Source organism: Camelus bactrianus, chromosome 17 (genome assembly GCF_048773025.1).
Source record: "Camelus bactrianus isolate YW-2024 breed Bactrian camel chromosome 17, ASM4877302v1, whole genome shotgun sequence".
Classification (NCBI taxonomy): domain Eukaryota; kingdom Metazoa; phylum Chordata; class Mammalia; order Artiodactyla; family Camelidae; genus Camelus; species Camelus bactrianus.
The window spans coordinates 36,559,372-36,583,478 of record NC_133555.1 but is presented as its reverse complement, the minus strand read 5'-3'; the positions used below and the strand labels follow the sequence as shown (position 1 = coordinate 36,583,478).

Genomic DNA, 24,107 nt, shown 5'->3' with positions numbered 1-24,107 from the left:
TTTCAATGTCTGCCTCTGTTCTTGAGACCAGGTGCCCGGTGGATCTACCTGGATGCTGACGAACAAGGGGGCTCCTACCTGGAAAAGGTGTTGTCGAAGATGAGCATGTAGATACCCGGGGTGCGGACCTTGAGCTGGCCCTGGATGTTCTCCTTGTGGGAATTGCATCGGGTGGTGGGAATGAGAACCTGGGAGCAAAAGCAGGTAAAAAAAGTGTCACAGGAGCTGAGAGGGCACCACGGACCCTCTGGGCAGACCCTTTATTTTGGGGAAGGAAATTGAGGCCCAGAGAGACGGAGTGCCCACCTTGTCTGAGGTCACAGCTGAGCAGGGCTGGGGCTGGGCTCAGCCCCTAGGAGTGGTGTGGTGCCTTCCACACGCCTGGGTTTGCGCTAACTTATGATGGGGCAAGGCTGTGGGGATGAGTTTCATCCAGAGTCAGGAACTGGTCAGCATCCCAAAAGAGTGGTCCTCAGCTTCCTCTGACCATGGCCAGTTCCAGAAGGCTCCACCATCTGGAGGAGCAGCCCCCCTTCTGGCTTCAGGAAGCTAGGACTTATTCTAGGTGAAATGCTGTCCGGCTCTCTCCAGCTGGCGCCAGTGCTGCCCCTGGCAGTCTCACAGGACAGGCAGAGCCCTCCTTCCACATTGGTCGAGCACTCTGTGAAGCTGCTGGGCCCACTCTCCTCCAGGCTCCACCTGTGGCTTCTCACTTGGCCCTACCGCAGGTTCCTTCTGGCTGTGCCCTAGTCGGTCCACGGGCCCCAGAGTCCTTTCATCTTTCCAAGTGTACACTCTACCTCCCCTGAGAAATCAGAGATTAACCCCAGGAGACATTTGTTTTCTCAGGACATGGTCTAAGGGCCTCACTGTCAGAGGCCAAATCTGGGCAAATGGTGTGAGTGGGAGGAGCCAGGGCTGAGGTCTTTGGATGGCCAACCTCTTCCCCATGGGCAGAGTCTTCAACCTGCTAGTCAGCTAAGATACATTTTAAAACTATAGATATGACAATAAATAAAGAAACAGGAAATAAGACAGAGCCAACCAAAATTTAAAACATATTTTAGAAGGGACACACACCCAGAGGGTCTTATCTCATTAAGAATCCCTAAGCCTCCCATTTATGACTGACTATACATGAATGGTCACACAGACCACGTAACATCTTAAGCAATGTCGAGTTCCTAATGCAGTAAGCTGCGCCACAAGTGACCATTTTCATTCTTTACAAAATTAAATGTTGCTCCCTTTTTGGAAATACAATTTCTATTAAATTCAGTTTTAATTTTTTACTATTAAACATTTTTCAATCTGTACAAAATGACTGAATCCAATATAGTTATAAATTTGTGATTACTTTTTCAACTGAAACTTGAATACAGCTGCCTATTTTTTGAAACCCCACACATTGACCGCAAAGTTCCCAAAGTGAAGTAAGTTCCCACAAAAGGCTCTGCCCTTAAGGATCTTGTGGTTTAATAGCAACGACAGACAAGAAAACATTCAATTATGTTGGGTGAGAGTGTCACTAGAGGACTACTGGGGACGGGTACCTATCCCAGCCCTTGAGTGGGAGGCAGGAGAGGCAGAATCAGGGAAGACTTCCTGGAAGAGACAACACTGAGCTTGGGCAATTTAGCTAGTTATAGGGAAGTCTGGCTGCTCCAGGCAGGGGACTCAACATATTCAAAAGCATGGGAGAATGGCTAAGATTTACCCTCCCAAGGAACAACCAAAGTTAGACAAAATATACAAAACAACAGTTTTCAAGACACTGGACATCAGGCAATGATGGGCTGTGATCTTTGAGAGAACAAGGTGGGCCCTAAAGTTGCCCTAGCTTACTGCTTTGAGAAGAAAAGAAAACAGCAACCAGGTGGGACAAACAGAAAACAGTACGATGAGAGGCTCAAACCTAACTTTATCAATAATCACATTAAATGTAAGTAGCTAAATATCCCAATTAAAAGGCAAGGATTATCAGGTTGGATAACAGCAAGACCCAACCTCACCATGCCTACAAGAAATGCTATTTAAACAAAGATGCAAGTAAGTTAAAAGTAAAAGGATGTAAAATATATACCATGCTAACAGTAGTTAAAAGAAAACTGGATTGACTATATTAATATCAAAGTAAATTTTATACCAAGGGATATGGCCAGGGCTACTTTCACAATGATAGAGATGTCAATTCATCAAGAGGACAATCCTAAACATTTATGCCCTCAGACAGAGCTTAAATACACATGAAACAAAAAGTGGTAGAATTACAAGGAGAAACAGATAAATTCATGATTATAGCTGGATATTTTAATACCCCTCAATAAATGATGGACTCAGTAGACAGGAACTCAATGTGGAAATAGAAGAACACTATCAACTAATTTGATCTAACTGGTATTTATAGAACACTCCACCCAACAACAGCAGAACACACCCTCTTTTCAAGGGAACTTGGAACATTCACTAGATGGGCCATATTCTAGGCCATTAAAAAACAACTCACATTTAAAAGGATTAAAAAGATTCAAAGTGTGTTTTCTGACAATGGAATTAAGTTAGAAATAAATAGCAGCTGTCTTGAAAATCCCGAAATATTTGGAAACTAAACACATGAGCCAGAGAAAAATTAAAAGGGAGATCCCAAAGGTATGGGGTGGGGAAGAGAGGGAAAGAGCACACCATGTGTTCCTGACACTGTGGTACACTTGCTCTGACTGGAAGGTGATGGTGGTGAGGGAGCAGGATGGGCCCGAGACAAGCCTGGAAGGGACAAAGATGCATGAGGACCTACTACGTGCGGGCTCTGCCACCTCTACACGTTATCTCATCAGGTTCCATTAACGTTCTGTAATACTCTGATTCCACTGGGGATGGGGATCCCTGGGAGGCTGAGTGGTTGGGTCTGTTTCTGTCATCCATAACCTACAAATTCTGGGCCTGGCCTAAGACACCTCAGCAAGCACACACAGGAAGGACGTGCTGGAGGGGAAGGCTTGCTGTTTACACAGGGACGCCTGTGAGCCCCGCACCGCAATCTTCCCACTCAGGTTTGATTACAAAGCAGAAAGCAAGAGCTCCTTAAGGCACATCCTCTGAAGAGGACATGCTTAAGATAATACTCTTCATTTCTTTAAAACTTTCTACTCTCTGATTTTTTTGTTCGCTCCAGGGCCTGTTTTTTGTACCACGGTCAAAATCTGTAAGGTTGTTTTGCATTATTTTAATCCAATCAACCAAAACACCCTGGGGAGATTAACAAAAGCTCTGGCATGAGAGCTCAAGCAGCCGAGGTGCTGGAGACCGAAGGCGGCAGGGTCTCTGAAGTAAACCAGAGAGCGCCCTCTGCTGTGCAAGCTGTGGGGCGTCTCCCACCAGTCTCAGTGCCCGGGTGGCCACGCCCTGATTTATGCGATATGGCTGCAGAACAGTCCAAGTTGGTTTTACTGATTTCTTGAGGGACTCAAGTGACCCGAAACCCTGGCACAAAGCCAGGGTCCTATGCTAAGTGGAAAAAGCCAGGGACCAAAGGCCACATACTGTATGACTCCATTCACATGAAATGTCCAGAGCAGGCAAATCTACAAGGACAGAAAACACGGTGGTGGTTGGGGAGTAACTGCTAACGGGTACAGGGCTTCTCTTTGGTTTTGGGGATGATGAAAATGGTCAAAAATTATTAGACAGAGGTGATGGTACACAACTCTGTGAACAATACCAAAAAAAAAAAATCAGTGAGTGGTACATTTTAAATGGGTGAATTACATGGTATGTGAATTATACCTTCATGAAGCTATTTAAAAAATAGAAAGTCAAGGGCCTTTGCTCCCCTCCCGGTGCCTCTGAGCTTCTCTGGCCAAAGAGAGAGGCAGGTCCTGGGTTTTATTCCCTGATCTGTCCCAGCCTTCAGGCCGGTGGTCTGCATATGCATATCTCAAGTCCTTGAGTTACTGTTTCTTTTGTCAAGTGCCTTCCCAAATTCACAACCGCTGTCTCAGTGTCCAGACAAGGACACACGACCTTGATGGAGGAAGTCCCTCAGAGAGGATGGCCCCAGGTGGGGCACGTCTGATGGTGCCCTTAGAGATGGAACTGGACTTCTGTGCTGTTCCCTCTGCCTGGACGCTTCTCTAACCCATGCCCTGCTCCCTTCCCCTTCCGTTGGCTTCTCCTGGTTTGGCCCAGGACCCTCCTGCCCTAATCACTGCCCCCCAGGCCGTGTTAGGCGCCCTTCTTGGTGCCCCCCAGTATCATCAGGACAGGCACCACCTGGAATCACAGCTGTCTCTCTCCGATCACACCATGAGCTCCTCAATGGCAGAGTCCTTGTTGTCCCTTCTCTGTCTATGCCCAGTGGGCCATACAGAGCCCAGGATAGAGCAGATTTTCAATAAATGGCTGTGAACAAAGTGCAAGTACGCAGCACAGTTCCCTGTGTCTGAACCTGCATAATCACAAAACCTAAATTGCAATTTGCACTGCGTCCCACTGTTTCCTGTGAGGCCCAGGCTGGTCAGGGGATCACAAAGGAGTCCCCAGGATAGACGCTAAAGATGTTAGCCTGGAAATAGGTTCTCCAGGCTGATGTCTGTCCAGGGACCTCAGGAAAAAAATAACAGCCACCCCCACAGCTGGCTGGTGACACTTGGCCTGTGAAGGCAGAGAAGCATCTGAGCACCCTTCTCACTCACCCTGCAGATGGGCCCATTCTGCCCCCTGGTGTTCACTGTGGGAAAGACAATGGCAGTCATACTCCCCAGGCCGCATGGGAGCCAGAGGTGAGGACAGCTCCTGTGGGTCCCTGAGCTCCCTATTCCTGGGAGGAACCACACCGGTCTCCCAAGTTCACGAGGATTAGGTGGGTGAGTGACTGAGCAAGGGGAGAGGTGTGGACATGGGTTTAGCCACCGCCCTCTCTCCCTACCACAAACCCCCACCAGTGTCTGATCTGGGCAGATGCAGCACTAGGTGCCTGGCAGACCCTTGGAATACAAGGCGAACAGAGGAGGTGCTGGTGGTGAGTGTGGGCAGTGCAGCCGTTTGTTAGTGCAGAGCTAACAAACACACTGTGAAGCTGCGGCCCAACCAGCTGCCTAGGTGGGCCACTCTGAACCTCAGTTTCCTCATCTGCAAATTGGGACTAAGACCTGCCTCAGATTGAGACGTGTGCCCAGGTGGCAGGACTGAGTCTGAATCCACTCTCCAAACACAAGCCCCAGGACCTCCTAGGTGGATGTTCAGAACCACTCAGGAAGGAAGGGCTCCAAGCTGTGTGTGTGGTGTGGCTGTGAGCCCCCAAAAGGAAAAGAGGGGCAGAACAGTCCTTAAATAAGAACCAGCACAAGACTCCAATAAACAAGGCCAACTCAGGGGGGCTAGGAGAGCAAACCTGGACGAACACATGTCCCTCCATGTGGCCGCCGGATGGGAGCAGTGATCTGTGTGGCCACTGGGCCGGAGCCTGGCCCTCCTGTGGCTCTGGGCCGTCCCCTGCCCGAGCCCCTCAGAGGACCACATGCCTGAGGGACTACTGGATGTCACTGCAGAGACTTCACAGAAGTCTTCTTTCACCTGACTTCAAATTGTTCTTCTCTAGCTTGATTCTTACCATTCTTAGGAACTGAAGATTTTGTATTAAGAGCCTAAGATCTCCCCTCAGCTCCACTCTAGCACGAGTGACTGTCCTCACCTTTCCTTCACTCACAGCGACTCGAATGGAACTCGTGTTTCCACCCAAATCAGTTCTCCTGCCATCATCCCTCGGCCCCCTCCCTGCAGAGATTCAGGCGTGGAATTCAGACCTTCCCTCTTCCTTGTCCCACAGTGAAGGGAGGCCTGCTCGCTGTCCTGTGCTCAGGATTCCACCTCATCCTTTCTAGTCTGACTTCTTCCCCTTGATCTAGACCAGGGCCTCTCAACCTTGGCTGCTGCCTGGGATCACTGAGGCCTGGATCCCAGCTAGAGACCCTGATTTAGTGGTCTGGGGTGTGGACTCAGGAGTGGGGTTAAAAAAGCTTCCCAGGTATTTCTAATATGGAGCCAAGGTTGAGAACTATGGTCCTGGCCACTGTCAATATTCTATGCTGAGAATGTCTTAGGAATTTATGAACTGGTATCTGCCACCAAGATTTCCAGCCCAACCGCCTATGTGACATGGTGGCTCTGTGACTCTACTGACCTTTCTGAGGTGAGATGCTGAACACCCTAAGCTCATACCCGGAAGCAGAGATCGTGGTCATCACCTCCCACGGTGACCGGTTTTGCTCTGCACGGCTCTGTTAAAGTGATCCTTAAGCTGAGTCACATATCTGGATTCCTTTCAGTTTCACCTACCAACCTATCCCAAGGTCAGTCTGAAGCTGACCCAGGAGCGGCCTTCAGACGTCAGAAGACAGCTCTCCTGAGCCCTGGGTCTTTCTCTCCCCAGGTGGGACAAGCCCAGGTGCACTGCCTGCTCTGCGTGATGCAACCCAGTGGGTTTTCCCACCCTGGTTTCTCTCCGTGTCCCTCTCAGAACATTCCAGATAAGGTCTGCCCAGGCATCCTGATGTGTGAGCAAGGGCCTGCTGGCAGGGAGCCGGCCTTACCTTACACTGATCCAGTGGCGTGTCCTCCGCCTCCCGGAAGACCACGCTGAAGGAGATACTCTTGGGGTCGGAGGAGAAGACCCAGCTGATGGTGAGGCCGGCTTCGGCCACGGTGATGGGGATGAGGCTGTAGGTGCTGGACCTCACGAACAGCTCCCTGTTGCCTTCCCCGAAGTTGGCGATCTCTTCCACTGTGAGGGGTAATTTTATCCTACAATACAAATGCAGAGAGAGACGTAAACAAAGTGGAGAAAGCATTTGAGCCCACTGGCCAAACGCTTCTCTGTGGCTGAGAGGTGACCCTGGAGGCTCTTGGGAGGATGACTCCTGGGTCACCATGACCGACATGCTCAGTGATGGGAGGAAACTTGATGTGCAGCTCATAACAACAGATGCTTCCTGAGCTACGTGCCTGGCATAGCTCCAGGCACTGGGGACACAGAAATAAAAACTATAGATGATAGTCTTGCCTGCGAGGAGCTGGTGTGGTCCCCGCAAGCCGGCTGGAACAGAGAGGATGGACTGGCTGCTCTGCGCCCCTCTGGACAGGAAGCACATGCCCTGCTGCTCAGCTGTCCACTCTCTCCCCTCCACTATGCTCTTCCCAGTTCCCTGCCTTCCCCTTTTACCTACTTAGCACCAGGAGAAAGCACACTCACCATCAGAAACCTCCTACCCTTTCGGTCGTCCCTCTTTTTGGTGGAAATCTGGGGACTGCTGCAAGGTTCCAAGAGGGCACCCTGACTTTCCTTAAACACAAACACCACAGACTCTTCAAGGGAGGGTAGTGTGATGGCCTTGGGGAGACGGCTTCTTGGGGTTCTAACTCTCTTTGGGTGGATTAAGAACCAATTCCAGAAGTTTAAATGGTTTGGGGACAGGGAGTTTCTCTGCAGGACACAGTGTGGTGTGGAGAATGGGAAATGTGGAGCTAGAAGGACCTGGTGCTGGTACCTGCCTCACTTCTCATCTGCTGCAGGCCCGACTCACGCTCCTCTTCTGCGAACAGGGACAACTATGCCTGCCTCATGGCCCAGGTGAGGATTACCTTAGAGGACAACCCTGCCCTCTCGACTGAGTGGCGCCCCATCCTGTCCTGAAAATCTGTCTACACATGAGTAAGCTAATATTAAAAAAGATGAGGAAGCTTGATACAGGTCAACACAGGTCCAATCCAATTCCACTGCGTTTCTACTACACCAAACTGCTCTTCATGGAGAAAAAGATTACTGTCCCCTTGAACACAGGGGTGGAAACTAAAACTCAGAGAGAGTAGGCAACTTGCTGAAGACTGCACAGCAAATGAGTTGTGGTGCTGAGAGTTCTGTCAGCTCCATAGATGTGGAGGTGGATGGAAATAAATACTCCCCAAGTTGTACAAATAAGATGACTAATCAATGACTAAAAAACCAAAACGCTCTAAGGAATAGCTCTGATGGCAGGTAATTCGTGAAAATTCAATTCCAAGGGACATTTTTCCATGTGTTAATTTAAACTTTATTTCCAATTATGGTACAAAAGGCCTTGTCTAATATTTACAATTTCCAAGAATCTGAGAGTAGGCAGAGGGGTCCATTTTGGAAAAGCGGTCTTTCTTGTAACAAGGAAATCTTCCTGCACTACTTACTCTGTCAGCATGCCCCAATGATGCGGGTCATTTTATAATTTTGTGTTCCAGAATTCTCCCCATGCACTCAGTTACTTGGATTGTGCCTTTAGTCTTTTTTTTTTTTTTTTTAAACCTTTCTCCACCTCATCTGTTCAGTGAGAGGGCAATACTCAGTCTCACCAAAGGAGATGTTAATAAAAATAAATCAGAGGTTTGCCATCTCGGCTCAAATATAAGCTTCAGTAAAAGAAGCCAGTTGTGTACAGGACTCACATCATAAATGTAAATTCTACTGGTCTCGCTACTTCTGCCCCTGCCCCTCCTTAGTCATTCTCCACAAGGCAAACAGAATGAGCCCTTTTCAAATGTAAATTAGATTAAGTCACACTTCTGTTCCAAACCTAATTCTGAAGCTCCTATTTCCCTCAGATTAAAAGCCAAAGTCCTCACAACAGGCAAGAAGCCTTGATGTGACTGACATGAGCATTCTGTCTTTCCTGCTCTCTGTTCCAGCCACAATGGCCCTTTCCCTGTTCCTTGAACATGCCAGAAACCATCCTGCCTCTGGACCTCTGCACCGACTGTTCCCTCTGTTTGAATGCTGTTCCCTCATGTATCTCCATGGCAACTCCTTCAAGTCTTATCTTCTTAAGAGTCACTCTACTTAAAAGTGAACCTCCTTCCCTCACATCCTACTCTTTGTTTCTTCTCCAAAGTAAGCACCACCTCGTAACACACTATATAATTTATTTATTTACTGATGTTTATTGCCTGTCAATCCGTGCTGGAATGTAAACTGAAGACGAGGGCAGGAGTCTTTGTCTGTTTTGTTCACTGATGTACTCTAGGGACCTAGAACAGTATCTAGCACATAGTAGGTGCTGAGTAAGTATCTGTGACTGAGTGACTGAATTTATTCAATGACAGTAATGCACTCATGCAGCCATTGGTCATAACACTGGAGAAAAAGAAGGATGTGGGGAAATACTCATACAATATTAAGTTTAAAAAGACTCTGAAGTAAGATGTAGGGTATTTGTTTCTGTTGGAAAATTATGTATATTAGTATAAAGAAGACTGGAAGGACATATACCAAAGTGGTGTGTTTATCTCTATTTCCTGATTTTCTACAAGAAAAATGTATCACTCTTACAGTAAGAAAACAAAGTTATTTTCAAAGAGGAAGAACACAGGGCATGGGGGTGAGGGAAGAATGACTATAAAGGGACAGGGGGAACTTTCTGGAGTGGTGGAACTTGACAATCTGAACCCTAGACTGGGCACTGGAGAGGCCAGGCCTCTTCCTCTGGTGGCCCTCTTTCCCAAACGTGACACCCCGGGAAGCCCAGCTCAGGAACCTGTAACTTACATCAGTTCTCCTGACTTCAGCAGGCAGATTTCAGCATCCTGCCCTACAGGCATGTCTTCAGTGTCCTCAGGGGTTAGCGAGTTTGATGTGGTGTCTCTGAAATGCCACAAACGAGAACACAGCCCGTTAGCTATCAGCACACAGGGTCCCACGTCGGGAGGCCGATAGTCTGTAAACGGGAGGAGGAGATGGAACCAGGTGGACTCCAGGTTCTGCTGGCTTGAAAAGGCTGTAAGTTTTAAAGGACTTGGAGAAGGCATTTTACGGAGCCCACTGGCTGGGAAAGAGGTGGGCTCCCTCTGACCGGCAGCTCCTGCCCTCACCCTTCCTCACTCTTCCCAGGGAAGCTGCAGCATGAACACGTCCTAAAGTGCAGGTTACCACTAAAGGCAAGCCTTGTCACTCTCTGCTCCTTCCCCTCCCCAGCCCAGCCCCCATCCAAACTTCTCCCAGCCTAGCATCTCCCAACCACTGGCTTCCAGATCCCTCACCGCCATCACAGAAAGTCAGTGTGAGAAGCAGCTCAAGACCATCTAGCCTAAATCCCGCTTGACGGCTGGGGAAGCAGGGGTCCAGGGAAGAGGAGACGGGGCCAAGGCCACTTAGGCCTGCCTTGTTTCATTTGCTTTCATCCTTAAAGTGCAAATACCATAAATGAGAAAGATAATTAAAATACGATGGAACAATCTCTGAAAACTGTGATTGGTTCTCTCACTTCTCCTGCATAAAGGATGAAAGATGTCCTAATTCCCTCTCCTCCTCCACTTCCCCACCTCTGTGACCATCACAACACAGACAACCCCTGATTACTTGCAAGTATTTCAGGGTAGGTCCCGCAGACCCTGGCAGCCCTGGCTGAGGCCTTGCACAGGGGAGGGGAGGAGCGTGGAGGAGGGGTGTGCATGGGCAGGTGATGCAGTCTTAAAGGTAACAATTAGGGACACAGAGTTTCCTTTCACTGGCTTTTCAAACTATGGGTCATGAACCATTCAGTGAATTGTGAATCAGTTTAGTAAGTTATGACGAATATTAAAAGAAATAAAATATAATAGGAAATATCAACACATTTTTGCATCACCCTGATGTAGTGAGGGTAAGTACTGTTTTACGAGGCTCTTGTCTGACTTTACGTCTACACACATACGCACCTGGGTAATCATGTAAAATGTATTTCTGACTGTGGGACGCAGTAGAAAATATTCAAGAAACTATTGGAAGATGTCAAAGGATTCTGAAGTTTGAGAATGACAGGGAACAAAGGCAAGGCCAGTAGGGGGCACCCTATCTCCTTTTGTTGCCATTGAGGCATTTCAGGATGCGAGACAAACTCCTGCCCACAAGTGACATCCCCCTCTCTTGCTCTGGCCGTGGGTGCCTACTGCTAGCTACGGTGGCCTCTTGTACGTGATGGCATGTCACCCCTTCCTGTCCATCTGAGTTTCCGTGCCTGAGCCTATGGTCAGTTTAGCTGAAGCTCAAATTCTACAGAATTAAGACAAAACTTAAAAGCTTGGCTCCTTGGTTGCACTAGCCACACTTCACGTGCCTGGGAGCCACAGGAGTTAGCTGCCACTGTGACGGACAGAGCCAGATATAAGACACGCCTGTTGGCCGAGAAGGTTTGATTGAACAGCTTGCGTTTGGAAGGAAAGGCTGAGTCATGCCACGGACCACAGTCACTGTGAGGCTTGGGCGCATCCTTTCATTTTACTGTTAAAGTAAATTCCTAGTAGTTCTCCTTTTTGTCAGTGGCTTCCTTTTTGCCTAAAAACCAAGTGAAGGAGAGTGCTTCTGGGTTTGATTTCTGATTACTTGGTAACACGCACACCCCCTGCCTGTCCTAGTGACAGACCCTGGGGCACCGTTAGCAAGCCGCACCCATCGCCCTGCACCCTCCGGTGAGGTTGCTTTGCTGAAAGGCCTTTTACTCACCCTCCACCGCTGGGTTACTCTTCTCCCAGCCGCAGCTGCTCCCCCCTGGGCCCTGGAACCGCCCTCAGAACAAGGCTCTGGCTGGACAGTGTCAGGAGCTCAAAGAGAGTCTGACTCTGTGAGAATCCGCAGCGGGGACAGCTGCCACGGCCCTTTTACTCTCCCCCCAGTTCTGTTTAGAGAACGTTTACACATTTCGGGAAAAAATGTTTTGTTTCAAAGAAAAACAATGAGCACAAGCTGGAATATAACAAGAGGCACTCTGCAAAGTGGCTGAAAGAAATTTCTGGCCCGCAAACTGTGAAAGGCTCCATACCTCTAACTTAGTTGCAGGTTTTCCACTAAAGAACTTTTCACTGGAGAATGGTTATGACAACACATATCACCCCCACCTCCTGAGCATGCGCGTGAACATGGTCAGGGGGGGGGGGGGGCCCGGCCGAAGCCTGGTTCTCCCCTCGGAGGGAAGTGATTGCTGAGAGAAGAGCGCGGCTGAGCCACTGTGTGTTAAGGCTCAGGCTCTCCTAACACCATCCCATGAACTCGTCCCAAATGACACAGTTGGCTCGTCCCTAGGAAAAACTCATCTCTCAAAGCTTAAAGATTCCAAAAATGTCAGACTGGCTCACTCTGAATGGATTTCTTGTCTCAAGAGATTGCTTTCAGAAGGCTGGGTGCTGTGGCCCACCTCCCCTTCAGTGTCTGCTTCAGCCCATTCTCTGCCGATTCCAGCCAGGACAAGCAGGGCCGGGAGCACTGCCTGAGTGGTGTGGGTTTAGGAGGCAGAGTTGCATCAGTTGTGACAGACCTGTCACTTAGAAGCCATCTGATCCACTGGTCTGTCAATGATAGAGACCTAGGTTTGTACCCTGGAAGTGGCAGTTGTTAGCTGTGTCTGTGGGGCTGTTCTTTGGCTACGGTCCTCTGTATTCTCATCTATAAAATGGGGTAATACCTACTTGCAGGGCTGTTATGATGATCAGTGCTGTCACACATGCTGGAGCTGCACACACACACAGAACCCAGGCCAGAGTATCGACTTTGCACTGACCCAGACCCAAACTGCTCCAAATAGATGTACGACAAGTGAATGAAATAATTTTAGGGTACAAATGCCACCATCTTCCATGGACTGCTAGTGCCAGACCTGCTTATTGCTCCCCTTAGGTTTACAAAGGTTTGCAAATTAAAACTCTCTCCAGTCCTGGCAGAAGAATAAGTCCCTGGTCAGGCTGCAGGAAGTGTGCAGCATCAGTGCCACTGCTTCGTGTCTTTGACCCCCCAAATTACTCAGGTGCAGGCTGGTCATGTGGATTCTGACCTGCAAAATTGGGAAGGGCTGGGTGTCTTATCATCACCAACCGAGGTCTCTTAAAAATTACTCAACGGAAACACGAACCACATCACAGAGAGGCAGAGGCAGACACTGCTTGAGCAACCTGCTCTTTGGAACAAACTGACAGAGCATCTCTGCTGGTGAGTCACTTGTCTTTCTCTTTATAGTTAAAAGGCAGGGGCTAATCCCAGGTTGGTGGGGCTCTCAGAGCTCTGTCTGCAGCATGGTTTGGTGTCAAATGCCCAGGCTTTTGGGCTCAGCTGTTCTCGGTTCAAACTCCATCTCTACCATCTGCTGCCATGAGGGTTAGATTAGAGGATTATGAAAATGACTTAACCTGGTTCTGGGCACAAGGTGCTCTGCCTGTAAGATGGTACCAATAGAAATGGCACAATCAGACCCTCCGCGGGAGATAAGGAGAGTCTAATCACTGTGTTTATTGACTGACTAATCTCTTTTTCTTTTCCATTTTATAAGACGGTCTGTCATCTCAGAATAGGGTTTATTTTCTTTTTGCCATATAAGTCAATGTACAGCTAAAGCAACTTTGTAAAATACAGAAAAATATAAAGGAGGAAGGGGAATAGGTCACCCCTGATTCTACCAGCCAGAGATGAACTGCTGATAAAATCTGGTAATTTTTCTATGTTTTAAAAAAATATAGTAAAAATCATATAGCTTGCCATGGATTCTTAAACAAGGTCCAGAGTACATGGAGCAGTGGAATTTAAAGAGTTCACGAACCCCCAGAACCGCAGGCATGTATGTACATTATTACTGAGGGAAACTGTCTGCAGCTTTCATGAGGTTCTCAAAGGGATTTATGATCAAAGAAGGTTGAAAATCACGGTCAATTTTACATTCGTTTTGTCATCTATTTGTTGTCATATAACAGCCGTTTTTTTGGTTTTTGTTTTGCATATCTACTTTGTACTTACATTATTTAGAGCAATTTTAATGTGTTGCATTTTCCAAAATCATTAATGGAATTTCCTAAACATTTCAGTCATATTCTATTTTATGTCTGAATTAGACTTTGCTTATTTATTTACTATCAGACATATATACTATCTCCAAAGTTGTGTATATTACTTTCTTTTTAATTTTCAGAAATCAACATAGGACTTTGGTTGTAGGAGATAAAGAAAGGCATGGTTTTAACATTTCTAGAAGGGGAAGTACAATTTTTAATACTCTAACTGCACAGAACTGTGCAGTTCCAATCTGTTAAATATCATTTAAGTTTACCACTTACTACAAATGAATTTGCATGGGCCCTTTGAAGAAATTGTGATGCCAGCCTAAGGATGCAGCAACAGCCACGATAGGAGAATTTTTTTCTTTTTTTTTAAGGCAAGAGCAAGTCAAACAATAATGGAGGTCTGACATAACTTTCAAGGAAAGTAAAGCTGCCTGTTTCATATTTAAATGATGAAAAATACATTTTTGTCTCCATGTGAAGCAATAACACATACACATCATCTCACCTACTTAACCAGGCAGCTCAGAGCTGGTGGGACTCCATGCCTACTGGTGGCCTATCACTCTCAGAGATCTAATGCTCTGTGGTCTGCGAGGAGGGACTTTTCATGGGGCAATCTTAGCCCAAAGGCAAGGTCCTTTCTTGGAGAGAAAGGGTGCTTTGCCCCCAGGAAAGACCGAGGTGGCAGCACCTGAGCTGACATGGTTTCCAGTCAGGACCCAGCATCAGGAAAAGAAAGGTTTCTGAGGAGATCAGAAAGGAGAGATCATCTTTCCCTTTATATGCCCCGTCTAGTGAACTGATATTTTGACTTTGTTAAACCAAACGCCTGCTCTTCTTAAAACATCTCCTTGAGGCGCCAGCGGGATATAGCACTGGGTCACTGGAAGAGCCACTGCACGTTGAGGACCTGCAGGTCCCGGTGGCAGGGACTGACTCAGCCCTCCAAGGCCAATGCTGCCCCTGCTCCCACACCACTGACTGCATCACCCCTGTGCCCTGTCCGTGGTCCTCAGCAGGCTCACATGGCCAGGAGAAGGGTCAGAGGGAAGGGATAACCTAGATGGGCTGGCCCCATGGGTGAGAAAAACAGCTATTTGGTCTTGGCTACAAGCAGCCCCACTGAAGGCTGGCCACTGCCTAGCTGTGACAGCTCACCCACCTGACATCCCATTTATTAAAGAAGCCCCCTAGTCCTACACTGTCAGACATAAAAGCTAAAGCAACGTTCCCTTCAGGCGAATCTGTCTTTTAAGAGATTCCTGAAGATCAAAGACGTCTTCAGGAAATGAGGCCAGGAGGGTGGACTGTCACACTCTGCGACAGAGGATAAAGGGGAGGGCTGGGGCTGGGAGCGGGGAGAACCGCCTGGTTCCCTGGTCAGGAAAGCCACCCAGCCAAAGTTGCTCCTCCACACCCTGTTTCCCATCAGGGAAGATAAGGCAGGATGGGGAGCACACCTGGGCAGAAGGGGCCTGTCATCCCCAAACACCTCTTGGTCTCCAGGAGTCTCCCTGATGGTGGACCCCCTGGAAGGGGGAGACTTGCCTTCGCTTTTGCCATTCATTGTCCTGGGGTCAACTTCACAGAAAATGGGGCACAGGCTGGGGGGAAACTGCTGCGAGGGATAAAGACAGGCCCTCCCCACCAAAGAGCAGCACAGCTCTTCCAAAAGGACACTGTCCCCATTTCACCCCTTGGGGACCTTTGTGTTCAAGACCATTTAGCACAGGACTTTATGGAATGTGCGTGGGGTTGGTTATGTGTTGTCTCCCAGACGGGGCAGAGCCTGAGAAGTTTAGGGCTAAAGAAGTGTCCCTCATCCTGTATGAACACTTCCCCCTTGGAACTAGCTGTCCCCAGTATCCTGGGCTGTGCTGTTACTGAGCAGAACAGTGGGTGGATTTAGGAGATGACTACCTGCCCCATAAATGAGGGCAAGGGGACAGTGGGAAGATAGGAGGTGTTACCCTCCCGCCCCAAATATAATCCCTGCGGTTTGACTCCCAGGGGTCCACCAGAACAGACACCATGGACGAGTACGACGACTATGCAGACTACAGGCTCTTCAATGCTTCCAACAGCAGCAGCCAGGACCACAAACACTTCCTGCAGTTCAGCAGGTTCTTTCTGCCCTGCATGTATGTGGTGGTGTTCATCTGTGGCCTGGTGGGGAACTCCCTGGTGCTGGTCATATACGTCTTCTACCAGAAGCTGAAGAGCCTGACGGACGTGTTCCTGATGAACCTACCCTTGGCAGACCTGGTGTTTGTCTGCACTCTGCCCTTCTGGGCCTACGCAGGCATCCATGAGTGGGTCTTCGGCAACATCATGTGCAAGATGCTGCTGGGCATCTATACTCTGAACTTCTACACGTCCATGCTCATCCTCACTTGCATCACCATGGACCGCTTCATGGCAGTGGTTCGGGCCACCAAGGCCTACAATCAGCAGGCCAAGCGGATGGCCTGGGGGAAGGTCATCTGCTTGTCCATCTGGGTGACCTCCCTGCTGGTTTCCTTGCCGCAGATTATCTATGGCAAAGTCCATTACCTCGACAAGGCCATCTGTGGTTATCAAAACGCGGAGATTTCCGTCATGGTCCTGACCACCCAGATGACCCTGGGGTTCTTCCTGCCACTGCTTGCCATGATTGTCTGCTACTCAGTCATAATCAAGACCCTGTTTCAGGCCCGAGGCTTCCAGAAGCACAAGTCTCTGAAGATCATCTTCCTGGTGGTGGTGGTGTTCCTGTTGACCCAGACGCCCTTCAACCTCGTGAAGCTCATCCGCAGCACAAGCTGGGAGTACCACACCATGACCAGCTTTCACTACGCTATACTGGTGACCGAGGCCATCGCTTACCTGCGTGCCTGCCTTAACCCTGTTCTCTATGCCTTCGTAGGCTTGAAGTTTCGGAAGAACTTCTGTAAACTTGTGAAAGACGTTGGCTGCCTCCCTTATGTGGGGGTCTCTGAGGACACTTTCAGGACAACTTCAGCCTCTCACAATGCAGAAGCCACCACCATGTTCCAGATGTAGGCCGTGCTGGGGCTTGGAGAGTCTGCTCAGGAATTCACAGGAGCACAGCTGTATCCTCCGGATGCCTGAAGGAAGGCTTTGTGCATAGCACTTGCACAGGGAAGCTCCCGAACACTGCAGCTGGGGCAGAAGGTTTCTCGTCAGCCATGGACAGATTCTGCTCTCTTCTTTTACACTCGGCCTCAAGCTCAAGGGGAAGTCTGCAAACTGCAAGGGCTTTCCTTCCTCTACCCTGAGAATACTAACACCAGCAAATGATGTGTGACTCTCAAGACCCCAGCTCTCCTTCACTGGGACTGGGACTGAAGGCTGAACAGAGGGACATGGCCAACAAAGGTCTTGATGGCAGGTGACGTCTGGGCTCCCAAGTTCAGAAGATTCTTCTGGCTACTGGGAAGCAGGGGAGATCAGGGCAGCCATGAAAACAAGTGATGGCCCGTATCATTCAGACCCCAATTACTAGGCACCGATGGACATAGGCTCAGGGACTGCCACACCTTGGGGATTTGACTTTTACATAGCAGATGCTTTATGTTTTCTTTAATCCTGGAAGGACTAGCACCAGGGAATACGAATGGGCCAAGGCAAATCAAGGTGGGCTAAGAATTCCAGTGGGCGACAGAATGCCAGAAAATGTGCAAAGCAGAGTTTAAGACTGTCATGAGTCTAAGCAGCACTTCTGAAATAGATTCCTGGTGGGTTTGCCCATTTAAAAATTGAACTATGCAATGCCACACACACTCACACACACACACACAAACGCACACATACAAATCATACATAAATGTATATATAATATACACACATGTATATCAAACAGCATATGATTTTTGTGAATAACAAATAAAACTTTCAAAAAGTCTCTGGACTGCTTTCATTCTCGGGCACAGTCTACCTTTATGTATGTGCCTGAATATACCAAGAGTGGTCACGTGCGGGCTCAGGGCACAAGAAGTAAGTTAAAGCTGTCAACTCTCAGGGCACCGTTCTATCAGTAAACCAATGCTAACCTGGCTCCTTCACTGTGGCTTCCAACCTCCTGCCCAGAGTGAGAGGTGCGCTTGTTTACCTCGGAGATGTCGTCACGGGATGAGGCAGAGTTCTAAATGTCAGTCACTTGTTTGTGCATGTTTATTAGCTCCCAGCAACCTGCTCAACAGGCTTAAAGTGGTCTTTTTGGCTCACACATCACAAAAATCATTTGTTGAAATATGGAGAACCTGCTGACAACAGCTAAAGAGGGTGCTCGGGGAGGTGGGGTGGACGGGCTTAACAGTGAGGTTTTGCGATGTGGATAAACCTGAGTCATGAGCTGGTAAGACTAGCTGGTAATCTCTTACTAACTTTCACTTTGGTGAAACATGGACCCAGCAGTAGTTCCTCTCAGGGTGGGCGTGAGGAGGACTTGAGGTAACGCACACAAAACGCTTAGCACGGTTTGCATTCGTGGGTAGACGGGCTTCCCAGATGGCAGTAGTTGATATTACTTCTCTCAGGAACTAGCAACACAAAACATTACCTGCCTGTCTCTCTGAGCTGGGGAGGTGTGGGAAGGTTTGCTTCACACCTCAGAGGTGCCTGGTGCAGTCCAGCTGCACACAGGCTGACCTTGCAGGGCCCACCGGATCCCACTGACTGCTTCTTAACATGCCTAGATGCACCCACAGGGAGGGCTGGCTGGGGAAGCTGATGTCCTTCAAAGTCCAACGACCCCCATTTCTAGGCTCTCAGATGTCAGCCTGTGACCCCTCAACTGATAAAGCACATTCTTTACTGGGCATATTTGCCCTAACAAACTAACAGCCCTAGGTAATGCCTAATCTCACAATAGCTCAGGCTGGCTTATTTCAGCCCACCTTAACAGAGTCTTAAACCCCATGGCCCTTCACAGATCCTAAATCTCTTACATCACCTACAACCAATCTGAGTCTTGTGCACAAGCCGATCAGGCACCTTGTGACCCGACATCATAAAAGACCCCCAAAACCAGCCCTTGGTGCTCACACAGGCGCCTCTCATCTGTATGGCCCTCTGTTGTCTATGGCAGTGTGCGCTACTAAACTCATTTTCTATTCCTGTACTTTATCTCAGGTAAATTCTTTTACCACCCTACGTCACCATGCCACTGATGGGCTGCCCACAACAGGCTGCTTTACTGTACTCAGACTGCCCTGTGCTCCTCAGATACCAAAATCTGCCTCTTCCTGGCAACAAGGCTTTTAACTTGTTTACACTGGCTTCAGGGGGATAGTTTTGGTTACCTTCCCCTGTGTTGTCATCTTAATGTCAAGCCCTTCTGGCAGAGGGGCTGCCAGCCCCTGACTTCCTCAACAATGTCCCAGAACAAGAGGCAGAGGCCCTAACTGGGCAGGAAGGAGCAAAGAGTCAGGAAGCCAGGGGCCCTGCGGCCTCTTCACACGTCCCCACAGAGGAAAGCAGTGTGGTGTGATGGGAGCAGGGCTCTGGGCTGACTCAGACGCTGGCTCAGTGAGAGCCCCACCACTGTGTGTCCTTGGGCAAGCCCTTTCACCATCCACACTACTGGCTGAAGACAGCCCTCCCTCCAGGAGTGCTTGGGAGGTGTGGGCAGTGTACTCCGAACCAAGCTGGGGGCGGAGGGCCATGGCATTAGAAGGGTAGATGCTGGGACCACTGGGTTCTCCCCGACCAGATGCCTAGTGGGCTGAGTCAGCCTGTGCCCCATCCCAGGCCTGATATATGCCTTCTCTCCAGGCTCCTTGCAAAAAGGTTTTGCCCAGGCCCTTCCACAGCTTAGGAAAACCTGCTCGCCTGTCCCCAGGAATAGCACAGCAGTTGAATCTTTCTTCACCTTCTCCCCAGTCACTTGTTGATCCTACACCCTCTGGGCCCTCACCTGCTACACTTAGGAGCAGATACCATTTCCCCAGTCCCTCTCCTGGGTACACACCATTACTGGCAACTGACACTGGCACAGCCCAGGCAGGTTCAGAGGGCTTTGAGGTCTTGACTTCACTCATCCACATGACAGCCCCATGGAGCACTGTCTCTCAACTTCAGACCTGCCCTTCTCCTCCCCTTGGCTCTCCCCTCTGCTCACACACACTAGTGCAAGATGGAAGAGGCCTGCAGGGTGTGGAGGGGGGTGGGGGAGGGAAGTCCTGGGGGCAGGGGCGGGCTAGGTGTGGACCCTGGGCGAGTCCAGTCTGCCCTCGGTGTGGCCTCAGGGTCTGAGGGCAAAGAATGTGCTCCTCCCCAACCATGTTCCCTGCCCTTGCAGGCCCGTGGGCTGGATGGTTAGAGGCCACTGATGACTACACCCCCGAGACGTGGTGAACACAGGGTGACATTGATTCCAGGGGCTACCTGGAGCCGGAAGCCCGGGAGATCTCAGTGCGCATTCTAAACTAAGGGAATAGTGCTGCAGGAGAGAAAAAACAAGCTGCCCCTACTGGAGGGGTGGACGCAGAGCAAAGAGCACAGGGCCTAGGAGTGGCCAGGGTGCTGGCTCTAGACCTGTCCTCTCAAGACGGCACCCCCAGTCGCTCGCTCTCGTTTTCGGAGATGGCCTGCACCCTATGGAGTGTGTATCTACTTTTACTTTAAACTAAACTGCAGCCCCTCCCAGTGCTGTGTGGCCTCTCTAGCCCTCTGACATGGCCTACACTCTGTCTATGGAGTATGATCTCTCTCTGAATTAATCTTTTACTTAAAAAAAGAAAACAAACAAAAAAAACAGATAGCAAGACAGCACCCCCTTCCACATGCCCAGTCCTTCATGATCTGTACTAACTCTCAGCACCATTCCGTAGGAGACCTGGCACTATCATCCCGTTTTCCAGATGAGGAAACTAGTTCAGAGACATTAATGCCTGCTGCCAAAGCTCACACAGCAGAGCCAGGGCTTTGACTCCAATGAACAGCCTCTTTCTCTCCCCTCAGATGTTGGCTGACAAAGGTTTCATGCAGCTGATGGCCTAGGATACCTGCTAGCTCTGTATTCATCTGGAGGCGGAGATGCTGGGTTAACCCAAGTGTGAGGTGGCTTTTGAACCTTAACCATCATCATCATATCCTGTTCTCATTTTGCTTTTCGGGTACCAGGCATCAGTCTCCCAGTTGGTGACAAATCCACCACAGTTCCCCAAAGCACACTGACCAGAGAGCACCTGTTCTAAAGCAATTACTGGCAAAGATGCTCTGTGGGTCAGGGACGGTCTCCGTGCATGAGTTTGAGCTCAGTATCTTCTGGGAATCAGGTGTGATTTCCCTTGGTGAAGACAACTGAGCTACGAGGTGTGAAGGACCAGGGCCCACAGCAGTAGACACCGCAGTGTGGCTCCTGACCCTACAGCTCAGAGAAAACACCATGAAAACAACGCACCTCCACGGACAATTTCCTACATCATGTCCATTCTCCTAATAACCCCAGGGGGTGGGTGCCGCCCCTGTCTCTAAGATCCGGACGAGGGAGGGAATGAGTTCAGGGCTGTGGGGCCCAAAGCGATGGAACCTGGAGGTGCAGACCAGAACCAGACCAGGCGTGTCTGACCCTGGAACTTAAGCTCCTTGTGGCCACAGTCTGCTTGTCTGGGAATCAGGAAGTGAAGCCGGGCCTTGAGAAGGCCATGGCTGATGGAAGCTAAGCAGAGGCCAAGAGACCCCAGGCCAGCCCTGCTGCTGTTGGACAGAGCTTCATTTCGTTCTCTGCCTCCCTTGGGCCTGAGAGCAGCTGGCACCTGGTCATGGAGATGGCTAAGGTGGGCCTGGGTGATGGGGGGGAGGGCTGTGTACAGGCACGTCTGCAGGGTCCTGGAGAATATGACCTTCTCACCTGAGGTGAGGGACTGTGCTCCTGAGCCACTCTCGGGGGCCACCGGGAGGCTGCTTAGGGATCTGCAGTGTCCCACCAGGTCTCCCCAAGAGCCTTGGTTCTGGGACTTGTTCCTGTCCCACTGTGGCCAGGAGGGGCAAGGCAGACAACTGTATTGACCCTGAGCATGTGCATGCCGGGAAAGGAGTGGGCAAAGGAGCAGGGAAGGTGGACAGGTTTTTGATGTACAGATGGGGACATGGGGACCTCGAGAGGAGCCATACTCCCAAAATGAATCTCCTGCCTGTGGACTGGAGGGAGGGGTTCTGGGTGCGAAGCTTAGTTTTGATGCTTATAGTCACCTGACCTTGAGCAAGTCACCTGGCCTCCTGAGGCTTCAGCATCTTGACCTGGAACAAGGCGATCATGATCCCTACTCCTTGAAGGGTTAGGTAGGGACTGAGTGAGGTCATGTGCAAAAGCAACTATACAGGGAAGATGCTTTCAACAACACTGCCTCCAAGCAGCCTCCTTTCCCCCGGATTAGGACTTTCACACGGTTCAACCCCTCCAGGACCACATCCTACTTCGGACTTGCTGATTTCTTTCTCAAAGTTTCTTCTCAGGGATGCTTACACAAATGCAGGCTCTATATCTGCCACACTTTCTCAGACTCTTGATGGTTTTGATTGGTCTTAAGCTTAGGAAGAAAAAAGACAAAGAAAAAGCCACTGGAGACACAGGGGTCGGTCTTCAGCTAACACGCAAGGAAGGGGTGAGATGGAGCAGGCCCAGAACTGACCTAACTCCTAAAGAGATGGAGTGCGGGGACTGCAGGCCTGTCCGTTTGTCCGTCCGTCAGCCCTGGATCTGCCTTGGATGCCTCGGACCGGCATGCTGGCAGTTCTCTTTCACTGCAGTGCTTCCTGATTTCCCATGACCGAAAACACATCTATTGGTCAGCAGTCAGAAGACCTGTTTTTGTTCCTACTGGGAAAGGGGGAGGTGAGGGGTGAAGAGAAGGCGGGAGCTGCAGGGGGCACTTTCTCACACAGGCAAGAGTCCAGCTCTGAGGCTCCAGTCCTGCTCTCCTGCTCACCTGACCCCCTTCCCCCCTGGCTGGGAGTCGAGGAGGCACAGCCAGGGAAGAGTTGCCAGGTGACAACGGCACAGTGTGTTTTAGTGCAAATGAAACGGAATGTGCCCGGGGGACCACTGGGCCGTGGGGTTCGGGGAGAACGCTGCAGGCTCACATGGCAGGAAAGGTTTCAAGGCAGCGTTTCTGAAAGGAAAAGAAAAGGCCCACGGTCACAGAAGTAACAGTGAGCATGGGCTATCTTGGGTTGGGTGATGGGGTTGGCTTGATCCATGAGGGTACAACAAGGCAAGTTCAGTCACTCTCTAGTAAAGAGAACAGAAGAGTACGAGACACACACTTGAGCCTAAAATCTCCTGTGCTGAGAGCCTCACAAAGGTTAAGTGCATCTCCTCCATGAAGCAGAAATCCTGGATGATAAATCTGACAGATCAATCCCAGCCCTCCTCTGAGTTCTGGGCAGGAAGAGAGGAAGGAGATCTCAATACAAGTCAGCAAGAGCATCACAAAACTCCCCAGCTGGATGGAATGTGGGTCAAGGAAAGCCTGGGCAGGGGAGCCCTGTCAATTCTCCCTGGAGCTTCTCAACAGGTGGTGCTTTGCGCAGAAACTGCATTTAAGCCAGACCCCAAGGGCTGAGAAACACCAAGCGAGGCTGCCGTGGAGGGGAACTTGACTTTTCCCACGGATCCCTGGCCTAAACTCTTGACGCTGTGACAGTGTGTGTGGTTACTTCATATATTTAGAAAGCAGGCCTTGCAGAACTCTCCTCACAAGCCTTGTTGGAAAAGCCCTGACCCAGAAACCTGAGAGGGCCACACCATGCCTGATGCTGTCCATCTGCGGCATCAGGAAGGTTCTGTGTGCCTGGGTCACTGATTAAGAGCAGCACGAGGTACTCGCGCTGGGACAGGGCATAGGCTCGGTGTGGGGGAAGTCCTTCGGGCCCACAGAGTGCAGGGTCACGGACTTGCCTGTACCTGTACTGCTTTTAGAACTCTGGGCTCGCGGGGGGCTTAGCTGGAGCTCAAGGGACTTCTGAGAGGAACATCTGTCCGAGACAACTGACACTAAATCTGAGATTCCTTTCTTATGGCACTGTTACCAAGCCAATGAGTGGTTCCAAAAGATGAACGTGGTTTTTAGTGTGTTGCTGCTCTGAGCACTGGAAGCAGGACAGCAAGGGTTACTCTTATGGGCTGAACTGTGCCGCCCCTATGCTGATGTACCAACCCCCAGTATGTCAGAATATGGCTGGTTTTGGAGACAAGACCTTTAAAGAAGTAATTTAGTTAAAATGAGGCCAACACGGTGGGCCCTAATCCAATCTGCCTGGTGTCCTTATAAGAGGAAGTGAGGACG

At 49.8% G+C, this 24,107-nt stretch overlaps 2 protein-coding genes across 4 annotated transcripts in view; one reads left to right on the top strand and one right to left on the bottom strand.

Annotated features, from left to right (window-relative positions):
* Positions 1-24,107, bottom strand: part of FYCO1 (FYVE and coiled-coil domain autophagy adaptor 1) — a 69,123-nt gene that overhangs the window by 5,758 nt on the left and 39,258 nt on the right. For 2 of the 3 annotated variants that reach the window (XM_010945953.3, XM_010945952.3), the window contains exons 15-17: positions 9,566-9,661; positions 6,588-6,798; positions 79-188 (exon numbers count right to left, since the gene is read on the bottom strand). In XM_010945953.3, coding sequence (XP_010944255.1) covers positions 79-188; positions 6,588-6,798; positions 9,566-9,661 — 417 coding nt within the window. Of the gene's footprint in view, positions 1-78; positions 189-6,587; positions 6,799-9,564; positions 22,932-24,107 lie in introns of those variants that run through there. The other variant, XM_045509855.2, reaches the window with a different exon arrangement.
* Positions 15,847-17,719, top strand: CXCR6 (C-X-C motif chemokine receptor 6). Its single transcript, XM_010945951.3, has one exon. It carries the CDS (start codon positions 15,847-15,849, stop codon positions 16,855-16,857), a length of 1,011 nt encoding a protein of 336 aa, XP_010944253.2. The 3' UTR covers positions 16,858-17,719.

Coding starts and splice junctions, on each gene's coding strand:
- CXCR6 (XM_010945951.3), top strand. CDS start 15,847: ATGGACGAGTACGACGACTATGCAGACTACAGGCTCTTCAATGCTTCC.